The 23,857-nt window shown below is 38.9% G+C and overlaps 1 protein-coding gene across 6 annotated transcripts; it reads right to left on the minus strand.

Moving 5' to 3' along the window:
- Window positions 1-885: 885 nt before the first annotated feature.
- On the minus strand, window positions 886-23,841 carry FGFR1OP2 (FGFR1 oncogene partner 2). Of its 6 annotated transcripts, XM_081083713.1 has the most exons (8): window positions 23,605-23,841; window positions 22,925-23,067; window positions 18,495-18,643; window positions 10,967-11,084; window positions 9,357-9,499; window positions 6,493-6,606; window positions 3,891-4,004; window positions 886-2,877 (listed from the first exon to the last, which is right to left on the minus strand). In XM_081083713.1, the coding sequence occupies exons 2-8, from the start codon at window positions 22,926-22,928 to the stop codon at window positions 2,740-2,742; spliced, it is 780 nt and encodes a 259-aa protein (XP_080939839.1). In that variant the 5' UTR covers window positions 22,929-23,067; window positions 23,605-23,841; the 3' UTR covers window positions 886-2,739. The 6 variants fall into 6 exon arrangements, with proteins under 6 accessions (XP_080939839.1, XP_080939840.1, XP_080939841.1 ...); XM_081083714.1 differs by lacking the exon at window positions 22,925-23,067 and having other exon boundaries at window positions 23,605-23,839; XM_081083715.1 differs by lacking the exon at window positions 22,925-23,067 and having other exon boundaries at window positions 23,680-23,832.
- Between the last annotated feature and the right edge of the window lie 16 nt (window positions 23,842-23,857).

The following is a 23,857-nucleotide window of genomic DNA, read 5'->3' on the forward strand; positions in this document are numbered from 1 at the left end:
GAATCATTGATCAGCTGCCTCCTGCTCACCCCCTACTGGGGATCAAGCTGGCAACCCAGGCATGTGCTCTGGCCAGGAATCCAACTGTGATCCTTTTTTTATTTTTTAAAAAAAGGCTTTATTGTTGCAAGTATTACATAGGTCCTCCTTTCCCTCTATTAACCTCTTCCAGCCCACTCCCCCCACCCCCTCACCACTCCATTGTCCGTGCGCACAGGTTATGCATATATGTATACAAGTTCATTGCAAACAGTGATCTCTTGGTTCATAGGTCGATGTTCAACCACTGAGTCACACTGGCTGGGTAGGAATGGACTTCAGAAATCATGTTATCTGAACCCTTTATTTTATCATATCATAATTATGTTGTTTTTGTGGTGAGAATAATTAGGAAATCCTTGATGAAGGAGCCAATTATATGAAGTTAGTTATAAAGTAGTGCCCAGACCAAAATTTGGGATGCCTGACTCCCTTTCCAAATGTGCTGTTATCATAAAGAAAATGTAAATCACTGATTACTTCTCATTTTTCTCTGGTGAACTGGTAGGAGGCTTCTAATGTTGCAATGATATTGCAATGATCTCTTCTTTGGGAGGGGGGTTACAATTTTATGCAATGAAAACATGTTTTTTCCAAGTTAATTCTCTGAGGTCCTAGGTTGTTATCCATTTCAAAGAACATAATACTAAAAAAATTCAATATCCATACTTATCTCCACAGCAGCATTTGTATAGAATGTTTTAGTATAAAGTTCACTCCTTGATGTATTTGATACCTGTTATTAAATATCATTAAAACCCCAAGAAGAGATAAAAAAAAAAACCCAAAAAATAAATGTCAGCATTATTTTCAAATTAACTTGGAGAGCACACCAATTTTAATCACTCATCTTTATTGATAAAATAGGCTCCTATGCACTACACACCTTCAGAATAAATGTAAGGTTCTGCTTAACAAAAAAGTATGGGGTGGAAAATTGTTTCTATATGACAAAGTAAATGTCTTTAAATAGCAAGATCTTAGAATTATATCCAAGTAAGAAGACTAAGAATAAATTAATTCAACTTATTGGTTTACAAAAATAATTATCAAGTAATGTTTTATAATAGAGCTGCCTCAAACTGCCTCAGACAATCTCAACTGTGTAGCTTATTTGCTTTCATTCTAACTTGGGATAAAAACTATATGAATGAATGTGCCATCAAATTAAGGAATACTTTCCCAAAAACGAATAGAAAAGTTAAAAAATAAAAACTGTCCTTTATTTATAAAACATTAAGGCCTCTGAATGAGAACAAAAATCAATTTAATGTTTGGGTCAATAGCCCTTTTCTATTCAATCAGCCCTATCAACCCCACTTACCCCAAACTTAAGATAGAAAAATTCTGAAAAGTAGTTTTTAATTTTACCAATATATGAAATTATACATAAAAATTACCATGTAAACATTTAACAAATTTATACTCAAAGTAAATTTTCTATTATGCTAATTTTAATATGTATTTAATATAAATGAGCATAATATATTTATATCTGATACTTCTTTGATCTTTTTATTCTGTAATCACCAAAAATAAGAAAAAAATTTCATTTCAATTGATAAAGCACATTTCTATTTTTGGTGGCTTTTAAAAATTTACATACTGGATATATATTTTATTAAAAAAATAAAACAAATACTCCTAACTCCATGGATTTTTTTGTCCCTCTTTAACAGGAAAGTTATAAGAAAAATCTCATAGGTTATGAGGACCACATGGGTGCTTTAAGAATAGATCTAGAAATTACTTTTTTAATTTACTTTTTCTATCTCACTTAACAGTTACTTTTAAAAAAGGGACTCTGTGAGGCAGAGGATATCCCAACTTACTTTGAAATAACCATACCTAGCTTGCTTTATCAAACATTTCAACTGTTAGCTAAATGAGCTACACAGTATCCTTAAATATCAACCACACGAGAAAAATCTCTTCATTAATGATTTAAAAGCAAAACTTATTCTTTCAGAGTAGTTTAACCTACTAAATATGTCTCTTATAAGATCTTTCTTAGAAAGTAGTATTTCTTTTCTTTCATTCCTGAAATGCTTTCTCATATGCTTAGCAATTATGGACAATTGTTTGCTGAGTATTATGGTAAGTTAGCTAAAATTAAATCACCTCTTTTGTTTATGGTGTATATAAGACATTCCTACAGCCTTTCAAACTGATTTTTTTTTTTTTTGGACAAGAATTTAAATTAACCGGAAGGTAGATAGGCAATCATTAAAGCTAAAGTCTCATGGTACATAAGCTATTTGTTAACTTTGACACCAAACAGGGAGGATAAAACTTAGTATGATGATCTTCCACTCACCAAACTGTGGCAAAATGTGTATTTTAAAATTGGGATAACTTCATGAATTCCCACACATTTACTGGGAATATTCCAAGTATCATCCGGAAAGCCAACAGCACTACTGGAAGCTCTTGAAATGTTCAGCAGTCACTGTAAAAATCTTCAATTTGTTCAGCAATTAACAAACTCTTGTTTCTACTTTTCAACTGCATTTTGGAATAAAGTCTAATACCATGAACTATGCATTTTTTGTTGCTACCTCTTAAAAATGTCATTTACAGTGCACTGTACATATTAAAGGGGAAAAAAGAGTAGCGTGAGATTGATTTTCCTGTTAATTCATTAACGTCAGTAGACCAGTCCCAGGGATCATTTGGAGCCTTGTAAGAAACTCAGACTCTTCAGCTCTTCCTCAGACTCAGGTCGCTATTGGTCACTAATGCTGACAAAGAAGTATTTTCTGATACATCATCTTTTCTAAGGTTCAGAAACGACTCTCGGGTTATTTGAAGGATCTCTCTCAAGCCTTTGTTTTCTTGCTATAAGAAAATAAAGACAAAGATGCAGCCACAAAGTTAGCCAGTTACAAGAGCACAAACATACAGTATAACAAATAAGAAGCAAGTTCTGTAACTGACAGAAATGCACTGAGTGATATATATGCAACTGAAGTTGACAACCTGAATCCAGAGAATACTTTATTTTAAAGAGGTAGGAATCATGTGTTCAATGGCTTCTACCTCTGCAAAGTCTTCTTATTTATGCAGCTATAATTGTAGACAGAACCTCAGAAATTGCCTTATTTTAACATCTAGATTTATATTTAAATACACTCAGAAAGTTTGTGAGTAATACCCTGGGACTACAACCTCTTAGTACTTTAGTACTTTTATTACCTCCATGATAGCATGGAATACAAGACAAGCCATCTGGTTTCTTACCTTACAGGAATTTGACAACAGGGCTGGTTGAGTAAATCATGATGTTTTTCAAAAAGGAAAGTAAGTGACCAAATCTAGACCAAAAGGTAAGCAACTTTGCCTTTTTTTTTTTTTTTTTTTGGTAGATATTATAAGAAATGTGCACACATTTTAAAATAATTTTCATAATTTATTCTCTATCACTCTGTCTTTGATTTTACTTTCTAAGTTCAATGGTAAAAGGCAGGGATCAGCAAACTACAGTCTGGCTTGGGGTCTGTTATTGTAAATTAAATCTTACTGTAAATTTTGCATTATAATGGAAGAGTTGAGTAGTTGCAACAGACTATCTAGTTTGTAAAATCTAAAAAATTTACTATCTGGCCCTTTACTGGAAAAGTTTGAATCTTATATGCTTAGAGAGAGAAATAATTTTGGCCCTGTACAACAAATTTCTCCACCATAATTTCAAAATGAAGCTTTTAAAGTACAAAAGTCTGTTCTACTGATTCGGCTTATTCAACAATGGTTTATACTTTCACTACACAAAATAAAGGACAATGATTTATAGGATATATTTTCTGGCATAGATCTTTGAGCAGTTTCACCTACTTTTACAATTTAAAACTTACTTCAAGCTGAAATATTCTTTCCTGTTCCTTACAACCCTGTTGCTCATCAATTTCAATGGCTTTCTTCATTACTGCTGCCATTTCAGTTATCTGGTCAATATGTGCTTGTAATTCCTGAAAAAGAGAGATGGGAGTTGCAAATTAGTGAAATACTGTATTATTGTTATTTTTGGATCCTCTCATCTTTATAAAATCTTTACTGCCACTTAATATGAATGTAATATTCACATACTGCCATTTAACATGAATGTAATTAATATAATAAACAGATATTTACAAGAAAGCTGACTGACCATGATCGTGCTTTTGAAATCAGATTTTAGGACTAGAATTAAGACTAAGCAGCATAATTTAAGTAAACCCACTCGTAAGAAGAGAGCTCATTTCACATTCCTTTCACTACAAATGATCAGCAACTTTTCTTTTTTGCACCTACCTATATGACTTGTCAAAGTAATGGGAAAGATAAAACTTTCTGACATATTCCACCTCTTTTCCCTGAAGTTTTCATGATTTATAAATCTTTTCTATACTACCCATACCTAAAAATCGATCTCAATCCAAACTAGAACTTTCTCGATTATAATCCTCTTTGACAGCAGAAACTGTATCTTGTTTATATTTGCCTATAAGTGTTCAGTACATAACAGATAATACATACTGAGTAAAATGAGCATAGTTCTGCTTTTAAGTATTAAAATATTAAATGGCCTTCTTTGCAAACTGTTCAAAATATAATTTCAGTATAAAATAGTCATCCACTTTTTTAGTACAACAAGTAACACAAATTTCTTCCAATCCCATTCATTTTTCTTTTTTTTCACACCTGTACTAGGCAACAGAAATATGAATTCCGTTAAGACATGTTCCCTGATTTTAAGGAGCTTACAGTCAAAGTGAAAGATACAGACAAAACATTTAAAATCAACATAAACTTAAGAATAATCATTTTTTAAATGAAAACCTTCTACAAACCATTGTTCACTGGCACTTGAGGGTTCTTCTACTATATTAAGACCAAAAGTTAAATATAAAAGTTAATAGCTCTCCAAATAAACATTAAGCCTCTTAAGTAGTTGTATATTCTCTAACGGTAGAATGGATTTGAGTAGGGCCCCCCAAAAAACAAACAAACAAACAAACAAATTAGCAAACTATGGAGGAAATAAGATGAAGAAGAGGAATATCTTTAGCAAACACATTTAATACTTTCTTAACCAACAAAAATGTAGGTCCTTTCTATACAATTCTAGTACACAGAAAAGGCAAAATATAGATCTGACATCATCCAATATGGTGCTATTTAAATTTACATGAATTAAAATCAAATACATTTAAAGAAATTAGCAATTCAGTTCCTCAGTTGTAGTAGTGACACTTTAAGTACTCAAAAGCCACATGTGGCTCTCAGCTTCCATATTGAACAGTGCAGATAAAGAACATTTCCATCATTTCAGAAAGTTCTGTTGGATGTCCCCAAATTAGATTATGGTAGCAAGAATGATATCAAGACAAACATCTGTCATATTCTTAAAAATGATTAAAATCCCTCCCAATATAAAGGAAGCATGTAATGTTTAAAAGTAAGTTAAATACAGATAACTGCAGGGACAAATTGAATAAGGGAAATGAGTAAAAATTTTGAATACAAACAGCTAGCTCAGTTTATGATTTGATATTCTATGGGACTGACATAGGTTAAATGATTACACAGGAAACAAATAATTCCTTGCCTTTAAAATGGAAAACAAGATACCACCATTTTTTTTTTTTCTTCAGGACAGAGTCTAAGAAAATCATCATGAAAAAAACCCACCCAATTCTTCAATCAGAGCAGTATTTTTATAGGCCAAGTTCATGAATGATTCACTTATTACAATAAAATCTTTGGAGAAGTATCATAGATCTTTTATTGGGCACAAGAGGCCAGACCTGTGTTTTCAAAACTAAAGGCAAGAAGTGTTAGCAAAATAATGCTTGAACTGTCTTGACATGCCTTTCATTTGTAACTTTTTTGCTTAGGTTTATTTCAATTTGGCTCAATAAAGACCAGCTATAAGTAAGGTAAAAAACAAACAAACAAACAAACAACAAACAGACAGCTAAAACACAATGGAGAGTATACTATACTACACTTAATAACACATATACAAAGGCATTTTATTATAAACTCAAACTAAAGGACAACAAACTGTCAAAAATCTGAGTTAAAACAGTTCATTTAATAATTTGAACAAAATTTTTATGAAATCAGATTAAAATGACTGCCAAGAACATATCTTTGATGTCCAGAAAGAGAGTAACTGTTTAAAGTTTACTAAATTTGCAGCAGCAGTAAGGGCCACAAAATGGAAAGCTTGCCTGAACAACATTTAAGGCCTGCCCTTACCTAACAGGATGTGTCTGTGTAATACACAGAGAGTCAAGGACAGACTTAAAGTTTCTACACTGAATATTTTTGCATGGCTAGCACAGCATTTTAAGACTTAATTTCATTTATGTGCTGATTTAATCTGGTAGAAAAATTCAATGTAAAAAAACTCTTTAAATGGACCCCCCCTTCCATCCGCACCCCCAAAATTGACTGTTTTATATAGTGTACATTCTGATTTGCTTCCAAGTGCCTTCTCTCCAGTCCATGTTGAGGTGCTTCAAGGATGTGTCGAGATGCATCAAGGAAGAATCCTTCGGAGCTGTGACGATGTACCATGTCAATCTGTAGTACAGAGTCATTATAATGTTAATACGGATATTATCCGTAATTTAAAAACTGAATGAGTGTTAGTTCATGCGTGTTAGCCAACTGTTTGAAATGTTTGCTTTTTTAAGATTTCCAAAAAGGCATTTGTTCAAAAATAATGAATAAAATGAATATTTGGATGAAAATGAGGTCTCATTTTGATTTTTAAATGTGTGCCCAAAAACTTTCAGATTAAGGGCAAAATTCTAGATTACAGTAGTCCCAAAAGGGCCTCTTACTTCAAAATGCTGTTATGTGTGACTCTGTTACCCCTAAGTGTGTTATAAAATTATTTTTGTGTTTAGGTATGGCAGAGCACTAGTACCTAAACATGTCCTAGAATCTCCTATTTCTGCACCTTAATCATACCAGTTTCTCTGCTCACTCACCTCTGCTTGTTGATGCCCAACCCCCACTAATTAATTCAAAACTGAATTTAGTTGGATTTCTTCCTTTCCTTACTCCTTCCAGATGCTCTTCATGAGAACTAATCTTGCTTCCTCTACTATTCCTGGAATAATTCATATCTCTATTTTAGGATTCATCACATTTGACCTTATATCAGATAGTTATGTTTGTATCTGTATCTCCCATTATACTGTAAGCTCCTATTATAGAATAATGGAACTTATTCATTCATTCATCCTATTATTAATAATAACTAAGCCAGTGCAAATGTTAATAGATGTTTGTTTAATTGAGTCAAAGTGTCTCCTTTTTGGGGAAAATCAAAATCACAAACATTAATATGTATTAGTTAGAATTAATAACAAGTAACTGAATAGTCATTTTATGGAAGGTAAGGATTGGCACATATGATGACGAACTTAATTTATATAATAAAAAATGATGGTTTACAACTATCTTAAGAAGTTTTTCATTTTGCTAATTAATAAAACAGCTCTCTGGTGAATGGTAAAATCTCATGTGTTTCAGAAAATATTCACTTCTGTCATAGCTACTACCAGATGGGAATAGCAAGCTGCAGTATCTTACTCTAAGCACTTTTTTTGGTCAAAGTATTCTTCTCTTTAGATCTTAAAAATTTATTTCTTAGATTACTTTTATTTTTTAAAATGTATTTTTATTGATTTCAGAGAGGAAGGGAGAAGGGGATAGAAACATCAATGATGAGAGAGAATTATTGGTCAGCTGCCTCCTGCACACCCCTCACTGGGGATTGAGCCTGCAACCCGGGCATGTGCCCTTGACAGGAATTAAACCTGGGACCCTTCAGTCCGCAGACAGATGCTCTATCCAGTGAGCAAAACCAGCCAGGGCTATTTCTTAGATTATTGAACAGAAGGACTTCTGAAATTTCTCAAGATTACATTTCTTGCCCTAACCAGTTTGGCTCAGTGGATAGAGCGTCAGCCTGCAGACTCAAGGGTCCCAGGTTGGATTCTGGTCAAGGGCATGTACCTTGGTTGCGGGCACATTCTCAGTAGGGAGTGTGCAGAAGGCAGCTGATCGATGTTTCTCTTTCATCGATGTTTCTAACTCTCTATCCTTCTCCCTTGCTCTCTATAAGAAATCAATAAAATATATTTTAAAAAAAAAGATCACATTTAACAACTTTTAAGTCAATTCATCTTTGTACCTTTAAAAAACCTCTTGAGTTATACATTTAAACATAAATATTTTATAATAATGTCATTAACAATAGATACATTTTACACTCAAAAGATTGCTACTTAAATATCCAACATTTTCCTTTAGGTTAGGAGATGAATACAGCATAATTAACTAACATTCAACTCGTATTTATTAATTTACTACTTTACTATTTGACACAAGATTACTAACTTCCTCAAATGTGCAAAGTTGTCACACAAAGATCTATTTACTAGGTATTTAATTTTAATAGAATTAATAATTGAAAAATATCTACAAGCCCCAAGATGGAAGAAACATTTCAAAGAATCTAAAATGTGTTTCAATAGTTGAGAAAGATAAAAATGTCTTATAACAATCAATATTTCTTAAATAATATTAGTTATAACCACTAATAGTTAGCTCACCATTATCCATTATAGAAAATGGCCTCATAATTACAATCTATTCTAATATTTTTATTCCATACCAGCAGTTAAAATTCAGTTTAAAATAAAAGGTAAATGGTAAAGATTATTCTACTTGTCTTCATAGCAGTTGTTAGCAAACACAAGGGACATACACAAAAGGAACAGACACAGGAATAACAAATGAACAGAAGGAAAAACACTAATTTTTAACCAGTTTAGCTATCTCTAAACATTATGTTCCTGATATGTGATTTGGGGGGAGGAGAGCAAATTTTTAGTATGTTGGTTCTTTTCCTCTCCCTGACCCCCTGTTCTTTCCATTATAAACAAGATGATAGTATGGATGAATCAGCCTTATTTAGAAAATAGTTTTAAGAAAAACAAATCTATCTTTATCTGTGTTCAATTTTTTAAAAAAGTTTTTAGCATTCCAATTTTTGTTTTTGCAACAGATGTCAATACAGAAATCTATTTAAAGAAATATTTCTTAAAAGCAGATAATCTTATAAAAATAAATTTGAATTGAATACTTACCTTTATTTCTCAAATAAAATTTACTTTTTAATATATATTAAAGCTACTAGGAACAATGGTAGTTAAAAGAGTAAATAAAATAAAATGATCAATAACAAGAAATGAAAAAAATAAGTTAACCAATTGTCCTTCTATTCCATTTCCAATTATATTTATAGAATGGATTACCTTTGAGTGCTGCTCTTTTAACTTCATTATTATACCCGGGTCATCTTTTTTGCTAGCCATTAGCAATCTAAACATTTGTTCACGATACTTGCTCATTATCAGTTCCAAGGCAGACTGATGTTCTTCCAAGGATGTACGTAATTCTATCAAGAATAATAGTATATTTTATTCAAACTTGAGTTAAAGATGTATAAAATATTCTCTTCCGTATTACTTTATTAAAAAAGCAACTTATAAAGAGGGTATTTTAAAAAGAAAACCTGATGAATAACAATATAGCTATATAGGATAGTATAGGAATAAAAGATACCAAATGAAGTCCTTTATTAGTTTTTAAATTACCATTTAAAACACATTTTTTGAAAATCATTTCAATACCCATTCAATGAATAACAATTAGGTATCAGATGATGCTTTATATTAGGAAAACCAAAAGGCCATGGAGCTCAGAGTGTAGTCGAGAAAAAAAATACATAAATAATTGTAATACAATGTGGTAAGTGCAAAGATGTGCTCTATTCAAATATATATGAGAAGTCTGTGAGGAGAAATTAGTGAAAGCTTCACAGAAGTATGGTATTGAGGTGAACCTGCATTCCTTGAGCTGAAAAACAAAAAACATTCTAAGCAGGGAGGTATGAAAGTGACAGTACATTTAGGAACTAGTTTGGGATGGCAAAAGCAAAGGTTTCATAGAGAAGAGAGGCATGAGAAGAAGAAAGAAAAGAAGGCTTGGAGTTGACTTTGAAGGCCATCGGATAAAGAAATAAGTACACAAGGAAACTGACAGGTTCCGTGACTTTAAGCAAAATGACATATAACAAAATCAATTTTACCAAAGACTAAATGACATAAAAAATAGTTAACTTCCTATAGCATTTCATCAACTATAAAACGAAATGAACAAATTGATGTTATTTGAAGACCTGATGTTGTACAATGAGGGTTCTTAAGCTAAATAATATGATCAGATAATTTAAAAAAATCAATCTGATGCCAGTGTTGAAGATGGATTGCAGGGGATGGAATCAGGGAGGCGAATTAGGATAGTTCAGGAAGAGACTATGAACATCTAAGCTGGGGAACAAAGTGGTGGGATTGCAGAGAATAAAATTGAGTTATTTCATACGTAACAACAATGGCACAAACTGAATATTTAAAGTCAGAATGTAAGATGACTCCAAGCAAGGCAGACATTCAAATGTAGAACAGAAAAAAGGGCAACAGACCTATGAAGTAGAGATGACATTAACATCAAAAAGTAAATTCAATTGATTATTTTCCCATGTTTGACAATATTAATTGATCCCAAGTTGACAGTACAATTGTAAAGTTCTCTCTTTTTTAAAAAAAATATTTTTATTGATTTCAGAGAGGAAGGAAGGAGGAGAGAGAGACGGAAATATCAAAGATGAGAGAGAATCACTGATAGGCTACCCCCTGCATGACCCACACTGGGGAGGGAGCCTACAATCCATTTGGGCATGTGCCCTGACTAGGAATTGAACCGTGACTTCCTGGTTCATAGGTCAATGCTCAACCATTGAGCCATGCCAACCGGAAGCAAAGTTCTCTTTTGATTTGCTATATGTAGAAATAATATATCTTGCCTTTGTTTTCTTGTTGCAATTCTCTGATTTGTCTGTTTTCTTGCTGGATTCCCATAACTAATGTAGACCGTGGCCGATGTCTTGCAACTTCATTAAGTTCTTGAATTTCTTCCTGATACTAATGAAAATATTAAAAAAGAACATGTGGGAAGAAAATATTTGAAAATGTAAATCTGAATCATATATCAGATAAGGGTCTAGTATCCAAAATATATAAAGAATTCTCACAACTAAATGAATGATAAGAAAACCCAATTAAAAAATTGGCAAATAAGGTAAGTTCTGGGGATATAATGTATAGCACGGTGACTATAGTTAACAATACTGTATTGTGTGTTTGAAAGCTGCTAAGAGGGTAGATCTTAAATGTTCTCACCACACATATGAAAAAGGTAATTATGCCAGGTGAGGGAAATGCTAACTAATCTTATGGCAATCACTTCACAATATATGTGTATCAAATCATCACACTGTATACTTTAAACATATACAATGTTTTATGTCAATTACATTTCAATAAAGCTGGAGAAAAAACTGGCAAAGGATTTGAAGAGACAATGCTCTAAAGAAAATATACAAATGACCAACAGCACATGAAAAAATGCTTAAAATCATTAGTCACTAGGGAAATGCAATTCAATATAAGATACCACTTCATAACTGCTAGGATGGCTTTAATAAAAAAGACAAATAACAAGTGTTGGAGAGAATGTGGAGAAATTGTAACCCTCATATATTATTGATGGGAATGTAAGATGTAACTACTATGAAAAACAGTCTGGCAGATCCTCAAAAAATTATACAGAGCTATTATATGACCCATCCATTCCACTTTGAGTTATATACCCAAGATTACTGAAAACATGTCCACACAGAAACTTGTACAAAAGTATTCATAGCAGTATTATTTATAATAGCCAAAACATAGAAATAATCCAAATGCCCATCAACTGATGAATAGTAGACACAATGTGACATATCCTTATAATGGAATATTATCCTATATAGAGGCCCGGTGCACGAAATTCGTGCACTGAGGGGGTGGGGGGTCCCCTCAGCCCAGCCTGCACCCTCTTGCAGTCTGGGTCCCCTCAGGGGGATCAGGCCTAAGCTGGCAGTCAGACATCCCTTTTGCAGTCAGGAGCTCTTGCAGTCCGGGACCCCTCGCTCCTTAACACTGCCTGCAACAGAGGTGGGAAAGGCTCTTGCCACCACCGCTGCGCTGGCCAGCTGTGAGCCCAGCTTCTGGCAGGGAGGTGCTCCCCTTGTGGGAGCGCACTGACCACCAGGGGGCAGCTCCTGCGTTGAGTGCCTGCCCGCTGGTGGTCAGTACGCATCATAGTGACTGGTCGTTCCGCCAGTTGTTTTGCATATTAGCCTTTTATTATATACAATAATAAAAGGCTAATATGCAAATTGAATTATCTATTTATATAAAAACCCTGGGTGTAACATCACCACCGAGGCTCGACCAACCAGAAGGCAGTCAGTCCTGCAGTGGTTGTCTTGGAAACGGCTGCAAACTCCCCGAGGTGTTTCCTGTGAGGGCGGTGAGGTTTCAGGCAGGAACGCGCCCTCGGAGCATGGATGCACTGAGTCCTGGGTCCTCTTAGCCACATGTGCACCCTCCCCAAGCTGTTTCGGGTAAGGGCGAGGTTTGAGGCAGGAACCGGCTTTTGGAGCGTGGACACACTGAGTCCTGGGTCGCATTGCCAAGGGCTGCACCCTCCCTGAGCTGTTTCCCAGGAGGGCGAGGTTTGAGGCAGGAACCGGCCCTCAGAGCGTGGAGGCAGAGCTTTATAAAGTTTTAATACATTATATTAGAGGTAGTGGTAGTACTGTTTTACCCACAGCGTCTACAGGAATTGCTGCAAATTTACTTCTCGGTGGAAGCACCTTTCATTCCCAATATAAATTACCCATTCCACTAAATGAAACTTTAATTTCTAGACTCGATATAAACAGTGAAGTTGCTAAAACTATTAAAAAGGCCCAACTTCTCATTATTGACGAATGCACCATGGCATCCAGTCATGCTATAAACGCCATAGACAGATTACTAAGAGAAATTTGGGAGGAGGGAGCCCCATTCCTTATAGAATCAGCTGTTGGTCAGCTTGCTGTCAGCAGCCTGCCAGCCAGGAATCCCATTCACCTGCACCCTGGACCCTGACAGCAGGGAGGAGGGAATATGTCTTATAGTGAATGGTTAGTAAAACTTGGAGATGGCAAACTTGATAGCAGTTTTCATTTAGAAATGGACATTATTGAAATCCCCTGTGAAATGATTTGTAATGGATCTATTATTGAAGCTACCTTTGGAAATGCTATATCTATAGATAATATTAAAAACATATCTCAACGTGCAATTCTTTGTCCAAAAAATGAGCACGTTCAAAAAGTAAATGAAGAAATTTTGGATATACTCGATGGAGATTTTCACACATATCTGAGTGATGATTCCATTGATTCCACAGATGATGCTGAAAAGGAAAATTTTCCCATCGAATTTCTTTTCTTTTTTTTTTTTTTTGCTATCATTTTCTTTTTATTTCTTGAAGTATTACAAAGAGTATTACACATGTCTCCCCCCCCCCCACTTGACATTCCCCCAGCTTCCCCCACCCCCCAGTGTCTTGTGTCCATTAGTTATTCTCATATGCATGCATATAAGTCCTTCGGTTGATCTCCTACCCCTCCCCCCCAACCCTCCCCAGGGTCCCCACTGTAGTTTGACATTCTGCTCAATGCTGCTCTGCCTCTGTATCCATTTTTGTTCATCAATCTATAATGGTCCTTATTATTCATAAATGATTGAGCTCATGTGGTATTTTTCTCAGCTTCCCAGGGGCCATCTCAGTTTCACAGGGGCCATCTCAGCCTCACAGGGGCCGTCCCAGACTCACAAGGGCCATCTCAGCCTCACTGGTGCCATCTCAACCTCACAGGGGCCGTCTCAGCCTCACCGGGGCCGCTTCAACCTCACCGGGGCCGCTTCGACCTCACCGGGGCCGTCTCGACCTCACCAGGGCCATCTCGACCTCACCAGGGGCGATTCAACCTCACCGGGGCCGTCCCAGACTCACAAGGGCTGTCTCAGCCTCACAGGGGCCGTCTCAGCCTCACTGGTGCCGTCTCAACCTCATAGGGGCCGTTTCAACCTCACTGGGGCCGTCTCAGCCTCCCTGGGGCCGTCTCAACCCCACAGGGGCCGTCCCAACCCCACAGGAACCGTCTCAACCCCACTGGGGCCGTTACAACCTCACCAGGGCCGTTGCAGCCTCACCGGGGCTGTTGCAACCTCCCTCACGGGGGCCATCCCAGCCTCTCAAGGGCCGTCCCAGCCCCACAGGGACCACCTCGGCCTCACGGGGGCCGTCTCTGCAACACAAAGTTTGGCATTCTGTCCTTTGTTGGACGGCTCCTTGCTGGACAAAATCTCCCGGCGTTCCTGGTGGCTGAATATCTGGTATGCTTGCTTGGATTTCGTTTTCTACCAAGTGCACAGACTGTCTGTCTGCCATCTCCCAGCATCCCATGTGAGACTGGATCTGGTGGACCTGCCTGTGCGTTTGCTGGTACAGTGGTTCCACATCGCCAGCCCAGCCGGGTCCGGCTCCGGCTTCCTCCAAACCTGATTCTGCTTCTTGAGGAGTTGAAATCTGCATTCTGCTGGGCTGGGCTGCAAAAGTGCCGGTGGTTCTCTTTGTGCCACTAGCACAGCTTGGGTGGGGATGTAAATTGAGTAGGGAGGGGTCCCAGGAATCACCAGGGTGGAGCAAGGGGCAATGGCGTCTCCACGCCTCCTCACCTCTCCGTGACTCAGCGTCTCGCGTCCCCGAGTGCCAGCGAGCAGCTTCGTGAGACAGCCACTCTCACTCTCCAGCCAGTTGCAAGGCCGTCCTGCCTCTCCCAGTAGGGGTCTGGGGCCTCAGAATTCCGCCCCAAACCAGCTCAGTGGACTCGAGAGTCTGCAACCCCTTCTAATTGAAAAAAACCGCGCATCCAGTTGCAGTCGGCCTGGCGCGCGATTCCATACCTCCGTTCTTGGAGCCTCTGCACAACCTACTCAGTCTCAATGCTCTTCTTTCTTTCCTTCCAGTTGTAGAGCTTCCACTGGGCCAGCTTTCCCATGGTTCTGAATGAAAACTGTTTTATAGTTGGTAGTCTCAATGTTGTTGTGGGAGGCAGCACGCACAGGTCTGTACCTTACGCCGCCATCTTGGTTCTTCTGTCTGCTATACCACTGGGAGGGAATTGAGCATACTTTACATGAGGTGAAGCAATATCCTTTCTAGAGATGATCAGCGTTATTTACCATTCTCGGAATCGTTGCCGAGTTCTCTCCGCGCAGCACAGCCCCCTCCCCACCAGGAGGAGGGGAAAGCGGGAGGGGGAGGGGTGTCTTCCGCGTGGGGCGCCGGTCGGGAGCGGACTGGGGAGGGGTTGAGGTCCGCGCAGGAAGAGGAGGAGGGGGAGGGGAGGCCCCTATCTCCCAGTCTCCCCCTGAAAACCTCCCTTGTCTCAATCACATCAGACTGACTGTCTTTCCGAATTTCTTTTTTTTTAATATATTTTATTGATTTTTTACAGAGAGGAAGGGAGAGAGATAGAGTCAGAAACATTGATGAGAGAGAAACATCGATCAGCCGCCTCCTGCACATCCCCCACTGGGGATGTTCCCGCAACCCAGGTACATGCCCTTGACCGGAATCGAACCTGGGACCCTTCAGTCCGCAGGCCGACGCTCTATCCACTGAGCCAAACTGGTTTCGGCCCGAATTTCTTAATAGTATTATTCCTTTGGGAATGCCATGTCATAAATTAAAATTGAAAGTGGGTGCAATCATCACGCTATTGAGAAATCTCAACAGTAAATGGGGTCTTTGTAACGGTACCAGATTTATTATCTAAAGATTATGACCTAACATTATCGAAGCTGAAGTATTAACAGGATCTGCAGAGGGAGGGGTTGTTCTGATTCCAAGAACTGATTTGTCCCCATCTGACAGTGGCCTCCCATTTAAATTGAATCAACGTCAGTTTCCCGTGATGCCAGCATTTGTGATGACTATTGATAAATCACAAGGACAAACTCTAGATAGAATAGGCATATTCCTACCTGAACCCGTTTTCACACATGGTCAGTTACATATTGCTTTCTCTCGAGTTCGATGAGCATGTGATGTTAAAGTTAAAGTTCTAAATACTTCAGCACAAGGGAAATTAGTCAGGCACTCTGAAAGTGTTTTCACTCTTAATGTGGTGTACAGGGAGATATTAGAATTAGTTTAATCACTTTATCAGTCATTGTTTGCATCACTGTTGTTTTTATATCATGTTTTTGTTTTCATATCATGTTTTTGTCATTTTTATATCATGCCTCTGTTGTTGTTATATCCTTTTGTTACTATTTATTTATTAATAAATTTACTTATTATTTTCATACACATTTTACTAATTTCCTTTCATTTCTCACACTTCTAGTACAGAGAAAGGGCAAATAGCAATATTAAAATATTTCCGCTAATTAATTCCCTTTTAATGTGTACGAATTTCGTGCACTGGGCTACTAGTATAGGATAATAAAAGGCTAATATGAAAACTGAATTACATAGGATAATAAAAGGCTAATATGAAAATTGACCAAATGGCAGAACGACCGGTTGCTGTGATGCGCACTGACCACCAGGGGGCAGATGCTCAATGCAGGAGCTGCCCCCTGGTGGTCAGTGCGCCCCCACAGGGGGAGCGCTGCTCAGCCAAAAGCCAGGCTTACGGCTGGCGAGTGCAGTGGAGGTGGCGGGAGCCTCTCCTGCCTTTGCAGCAGTGCTAAGGATGCCCAACTGCTGGCTTAGGCTGGTTCCCATGGGGAGTGAGCCTAAGCTGTCAGTCGGACATCCCCCGAGGGCTCCCTGACTGTGAGAGGGCGCAGGCTGGGCTGAGGGACCCCCAACAGCATGAATTTCGTGCACCGGGCCTCTAGTTTGGTAATAAAAAGGAATGAAGCACTGATATCTGCTATAAAATGAACTTTGAAAACATTGTTAAATCAGTCACAAAAAGCCCAACATTGCAAGATTCTGTTCATATGAAATGTCTAAAATAGGCAAATCCATTGAGAGAGAAAAATCAGTGATGGCTTGGGGAAGAGAGAATGGGGCTTTGGGATGATGAGAATATTCTGGAATTAGTAATTATGGTTACACAACCTGAGAATATTCTAAAGTCCAATAAACTGTACCCTTCAAAAGGATAAGCTTTATGGTATGTAAGTTTTATCTCAATAATATGTGCAAAATTATTATCTTTTTTAAATAACTAGGAATCTAATTTTATTTTCAAGGCATTTTTTTTTATATTTTTATTGATTTTTTTACAGAGAGGAAGGGAGAGAGATAGAGAGTTAGAAACATCGATGAGAGAGAAACATCTATCAGCTGCCTCCTGCACATCTCCCACTGGGGATGTGCCCGCAACCCTGGTACATGCCCTTGACCGGAATCGAACCTGGGACCTTTTAGTCCGCAGGCCGACGCTCTATCCACTGAGCCAAACTGGTTTTGGCTTCAAGGCATTTTTATGAGACACTAAGTAACACAGTCATTATAACATTGCTGGTTCTAAATTTAGATGTCAAATTCTTTTCACAGCTCAATATCAGATATATGTTCACTGGAATACATAAGACAAGCTACACAGTTAAGGTGGTATGTAATCTTTTTAGGGCAACAGAGTTGCAAGACAAACGAAGTAAACTTGTTCCATTATTTCCAGTAGTTTTGATAAAAGCAGGATCCCAGGGTTGCTTCCTTTTAAAAAATGAATGAATTTCATGAGAGTAGGCTATGAATATACATTTCCCCCTACCGATTTCATAATATCAGAACTTTTATAATTCTCTTAGAGTTAAAAATTTTTATCAGAAGAGAGCTTTAAATGGTAGCTAAACTCCATGGCCCATTGGAAAGTCCTTACACACAACACTAAGGATAACAAGAAGTGAAGTTCTTTTCATTTCTTCTTTAACTGGCAAGGTAGCAAATATAAATGCAATAACTGCAAAAAGTATAAAGTAGATATTACTCTGCATTATTTTAAAAAATTGTTAAATAACATCATCTAGCTGGTTTTATAAAGAAAAACAAACATTTTCACATTATAAAAATATGAGAGCAAAATGTGTCTATACTGGTAAATGACATTATCTGGTCTTTGCCAAATGTATCTGGACTGAATAAATTCATGTATTTTATAAACTCAAATGTGTGTCTGTCAGAAAAATTGTGATCAAGTTTACAGATTTTGGAATATATATAAAATACATATTTCACCTGAGCAATACAAAAATTATAAAGTAAAATTGAAACATACATGTTAAGCTACCTTTAAATTTTAAAAAGAACATCAAAAAATAATAATTACATTCTAATTAAGCAGAAGTTAGTGATTCAAACAATACATAAAAATCAATGATTGCTTTTTTAAAAAAAAATGAAATCAACAAAAAAGAAAACAAAAAACAAACCTGCTTCATTGCTTCTACTCGCTTGTTGAGAGCCGTGGTCTGCTCAATCAGAGATTCTGCTGCATCATCATGATCTCTCAGTCTCTCAACAAGAGCTTTGGCATCAGCAAGTGCCTTCTCAATTGTGCAACTCATTTCTAAAGGAATACCTATAATAAAAATAGAAATCAAGACTCAAAACAAAGGTGGCACATCATCCTATTTCAGTTTCATGTTCACAGAGATATGCTTCTGGAGCAAAATTTGTTACAGGACTGTTCATTATAAGTAGAAAGAAAAACATTTAAGAACACCCGTAGCTTTGCTTCTATTAGGATGGCACAAGACAAAGTGAATTTATAATATTTGAAAAAATTAGAATACATGCAAACAGTTTGCAGACATAATAAAAATGCATGTAAAATACCATGAGTTTATGATGGGGGAAAAAAAGTAAACATCCAGTGGATACATTTTATATCATACAGAAATAGTGTTCTTTATGAGGCCATTCCCTATCTTGTCATTTTTGAAAGATGTCACTTTATTAATCTGTATTCTGTGGTCAATCTGACTATAAGATCCTTCCTAGCTTTTGCTTGGTCAGGTGACCCGAGATAATGTTTACACACACTACTGACCAGCCAAAGTGGCCTCTATGTGTCACGCTGGCAGGTGGGGTCCCCGGCCTGGCCTGTGGGGATCAGGCCAAAACCGGCTCTCCACATCCCGAGGGGTCCGGGATTGCAAGAGGGCGGTTCTCAGGTGATGCACCCAGGAATCCGGCTCCCTCCTTTCTGGTTCCCGGGTACATCACCCAAGAACTGCCGCTGCCAAGTCAAGTCACGTAGCTCGGCAGCTCCTGCGTTAAGCGTCTGCCCCCTGGTGGTTACTGTGCATCACAGCTACTGGTTGGATGGCCACTTAGCCTTTTATATATATAGAATACACACACACACACACACACACACACACACGAGATTTATATATATCCATTCATCTATTGTTAGACATCTAGGTGGCTTCCATATCTTGGCTCTTACTAGTAATGCTGCAATGAACATACAATTAATATATCTTTCTAGTTAGTGTTTTGTTTTTGGATAAATTCCCCAGAGGTGTAATTGCTGGATTGTATAGCAGCTCTATTTTTAATTTTTTGAGGAACCTCCAGTTTTTCCTAGGGGCTGTACTAGTTTACAATCCCAGCAACAGTGTATGAGGGTTTCCTTTTCTTCACATCCTTATTTGTTGTTTATTGATGATTGTCATTCCCACAAGCGTGAGGTGATATTTCATTTTGGTTTACGTAGTCTTAGCCTTCTCTCTAACCTAAGTCAACCCAAATGGACCTCTAGAGCACTGTAGAATAAAATAAAACTGCTAAATAATCATTTTAATTAATTCAAACTGTTAGTAGCTTTCTGAACCTGAGGACTACTACCTAATAATGTCCTTTGGTCAACAGGACAAGTGTATTCCCATTTGTCAATGAGGAAAGACTCAGGGATTCCAAATGAAAGGAAATGAATGACAGCACCATGCAGCAAGGAAGGAGTCAAGCTAGTACCAGAAATAGAATTTCCAATACCCAGGCTAGTGCTCTACTCAGGAGCCAAGGTGGATCTCAGGACACTATTTGCTTTTCGATAAATAAAAGCTATCTCAGTATTCCTGGCTGGAAAAACAGAGCAAATTCCCCGACTCTATTTCACCAACAGGTCCACCAAAATATTATAAAAATTGCATTTCAAGCCAGCACTAGAAAATAAATGGGAGTGTTAATGCAGAATGAAATAACAAAATGTCAAAAAAAATTTTAAAATGTATTTTATTGATTTTTTACAGAAAGGAAGGGAGAGGGATAGAGAGCTAGAAACATCGATGAGAGAGAAACATCAATCAGCTGCCTCTTACACACCTCCCACGGGGGATGTGCCCGCAACCAAGGTACATGCCCTTGACTGGAATCGAACCTGGGACCTTTCAATCCACAGGCCGACGCTCTATCCACTGAGCCAAACTGGTCAGGGCTCAAATATTTTTTCTTCTAACCAGTAAAAGCCTAGCATCCATTTTTACTAGACATTAGAGTTAATTATAATACCAATGGATGTGTACTGATAGGCTTTCTCAATTACAATTAACATTCACTTTAAAAAGTATTCTCTAGACTGCTAAAAAAATACTACTATCAAAATAAATTATATTTAAATTTTGCTTTGTAACTATAAAAATAATGCTATTCTGAGAAATGAATTTTAAACATCAGGTAATTCAAAGCATTATTTTATTAGCATTTCAGAAAAACAGTGACACAGAGTTTCTAAGAATCTGCATGTTCATTTCCTGTATGTGAAACCACAGAAAAGTTTAGAATGTTTTATAATATGCATTAACTTTGCGACCTTTTTTGAAAAACATTGTGTTTCCCCTCTCTTTTTGGGTCAGTAAATGGAGTGGGAGGGAGATTGTTTCCAACCCCTCTAACAAGTTTAAAAAATATATTCCAGTTAAATAAAACATTTAAAAAGGGGTATTCCCATTTATCTACCTATTTTTATCATGCTTAATTATTACTTACATTATCTCCTATAGGTGGGCCCAAATTGCAGGTGAAATTTTTCTAAAGCAGGTTTTCCCCCTGCATTAGCTACATACTCGCCCACTTTACCACCCACAGACATTGACAGTCAGACTCCTGGCAGCGAGTTCAGAACATTCTGCTGCTGATAAAAGAGAAACCACCACCCACCTATGACAGCAACTGACAGCTGTTAATTTTAGATTTTGGTTAACAAAATTTTAAAGAAATTCAAGTCACTCTTCTTTCTCTTTTACCCCAAAATTCAGTATCCTATAGTTGGACATACAGAAATACTGTGACTACCGATATGCCATTGAGTGTCTTCAACTGTCAACAATCTACTTTAATTAAAAATTTCTATTGGGTTGCTCAGGCAGGTATCTCTAATGTCAATTAATAGATAATAGACATGGAATAGAAAAAGAAAAAGGCATAGTATGGCTTTCTCATAAACTTACACTCTAAAAAAAAATCAAGAAAAATGCATGTAAATTATATCCTATCTAATAATAGACAAACATGGTAATTAACTGTACCTCCGACACACTTCCCATTGGCTAATCAGGGCAATATGCAAATTAACTGCCAACCAAGATGGCGGCCAACAGCCAGGCAGCTGAAGCGAACAGGAGGCTTGCTTGCTCCAGTGATGGAGGAAGCCAAGGTTCCCCGCCTGCCGCTGCTGGGCTCTGAGCTTGCACTCTAAGAAACAATGTTGCAATTATAGAAGCTAAACAAACCCCAGAAACCTGTTTTCAGCCAGCTGGGCCTCAGAGCTGGAGCTGCAACAGTGTTTCAATTATAGAAGCCAAACAAACTCAGATACCTGTTTTCAGCAGCCAAGGTCTCAGAGCTGGAGGCGAGACTCAGAGCTAAAGCCCGCTCTCAGCTCCAGTGACAGCCATAGAAGGTAAATAAATCCCAGCATAAAAAGAAAAAAAAAAAGAAAAAAAGGAGAGGTTGGGAGCTTCAGTCACCCGCCAGCCTGAAAACGGCCCTCAGCCCCTCACCCAGAATGGCCAGGCACCCCAGCGGGGACCCCCACCCTGAAGGGGGTGTGACCAGCTGCAAACAGCCATCATCCCCTCATCCAGGCTGGCCAGGCACCCAAGCGGGACCCCCACCCTGATCCAGGACACCCTCAGGGCAAACCAGCTGGCCCCCACCCGTACACCAGGCCTCTATCCTCTATAGTAAAAGGGTAATATGCAAACTGACCCTAACAGCAGAAGGACTGGGAATGACTGGTCACTATGACACACACTGACCACCGGGGGTAGACGCTCAATGCAGGAGCTGCCCCCTAGTGGTCAGTGCACTCCCACAGGGGAGCTCTGCTCAGCCACAAGCCAGGCTGATGGCTGCCAGTACAGCGGTGGTGGTGGGAGCCTCTCCTGCCCCCTCAGCAGCACTAAGGATGTCTGACTGCAGCTTAGGCCTGCTCCCCGCTGGCAAGTGGACATCCCCCGAGGGTTGCCAGGCTGCCAGAGGGATGTCTGACTGCCATCTTAGGCCCAATCCCCTGGGGAGCAGGTCTAAGCCAGCAAGTAGTCACCCCTGAGGGGTCCCAGACTGCGAGAGGGCACAGGCCGTGCTGAGGGACACCACCCCCCCAGTGCACAAATTTTTGTGCACCAGGCCTCTAGTATATATGTGTGTGTGTGTATATATATACATACATATACACACACACATATTTTTTAAATGTCAAAGGCACACAGCTGTGAAAGTGCACGACATCTTTGGTGCTACAGCCAGCTGCCTGGTGTGGTCGGATAGTAAGGTATCTGGAGAAGCAAGACGAGACTAAGAAGGCAAACTAGATTGGGGCTGAAAGTAAGAGGTCCTGAATGGTACTGCTTACCCATCAGGAAACAGTTCTGTCGGCAAAATCGGTGACCGAAAAAGTTTAGGCAGCGACATAAACAGATGTGTAGTTCAGAACGATAAGTCACTGGGAAGGATGATGGCGGGGAAGCTTAGCTGGGGGAGGGCACCTGCACCATTCTGGGGAAAGAAGAAATAACATAGTGCAGTGCGAGTGGAAATGCAGAATCAAGGACGCAGGTTCCCAGCTTGGCCAGCAGGACTGGACCCACTAGCAATCATGGGGTGCAGAAGAACGGCAGGAAGAAAACCAGGGAAGGAGTAGCAAACCTCAGACGGCAGTTTCAAGAAGGAGAAAAGAGTTCTCTATGTCCTATGCTGCAAAGAGGTAAAGTGAAAACCGAAAGGGTCCCCCTTCCCTCCCCTCAACGGTGAGCTCCCAGGTGGGTTAGGCAGCAAGAAAACAGACGGAAGGTGTGTCCCGAGGGCCAGGGCCAAAGCTTTTCATTAAACTTTCCGCACTGCAGCCCCGGAACCAGGAGCTCAGACCTGAGGCCGGGGAGAGGAAGTACGGCTCCCCGGAGGGGCTAACCGGCGGGGGGCAACCGAGGGCCGGGCGATCGGTAGCTCAGGAGGAGCAAAGCACCAGAGCGGCCCCGGCAAAGGAAGCTAACGGCTCCCCTCGCCTGCTCTGGCCCCCGGGTTTATTCCACTTACTCTGGTCTCAGTCCCTCGCAGCCGTCAGCTTTGGCGATCAGGGCTCAAAGCCTCTGCCAACGGGGACCTACGCACCCAAGCGGAGAGAGTCCTTCCGCCTGTTCAGCGTCTTCAGCGCGCAGACCTAGAACAAGACTGAGGTAGTCGGCGGGCAACTGGGGGGTCCGCAGGGCTCGGCCCCATCACTGGACCGGGAACCGCGTCAGACTAGCGCTCCCACCAGCACTCCAACCTCGCGAGATTTCCTTCCTTG

This window comes from Myotis nattereri (genome assembly GCF_964212035.1).
Source record: "Myotis nattereri genome assembly, chromosome: 2".
Classification (NCBI taxonomy): domain Eukaryota; kingdom Metazoa; phylum Chordata; class Mammalia; order Chiroptera; family Vespertilionidae; genus Myotis; species Myotis nattereri.

What these genes read in the sequence shown, in the direction of transcription:
- FGFR1OP2 (XM_081083713.1), bottom strand. An exon ending in GAGTAGAAGCAATGAAGCAG is followed by an intron (nt 11,085 to 18,494) that starts GTTTGTTTTTTG and finishes TATTTTCATTAG; the next exon opens with TATCAGGAAGAAATTCAAGA. An exon ending in TAAAAGAGCAGCACTCAAAG is followed by an intron (nt 6,607 to 9,356) that starts GTAATCCATTCT and finishes TCTGTACTACAG; the next exon opens with ATTGACATGGTACATCGTCA.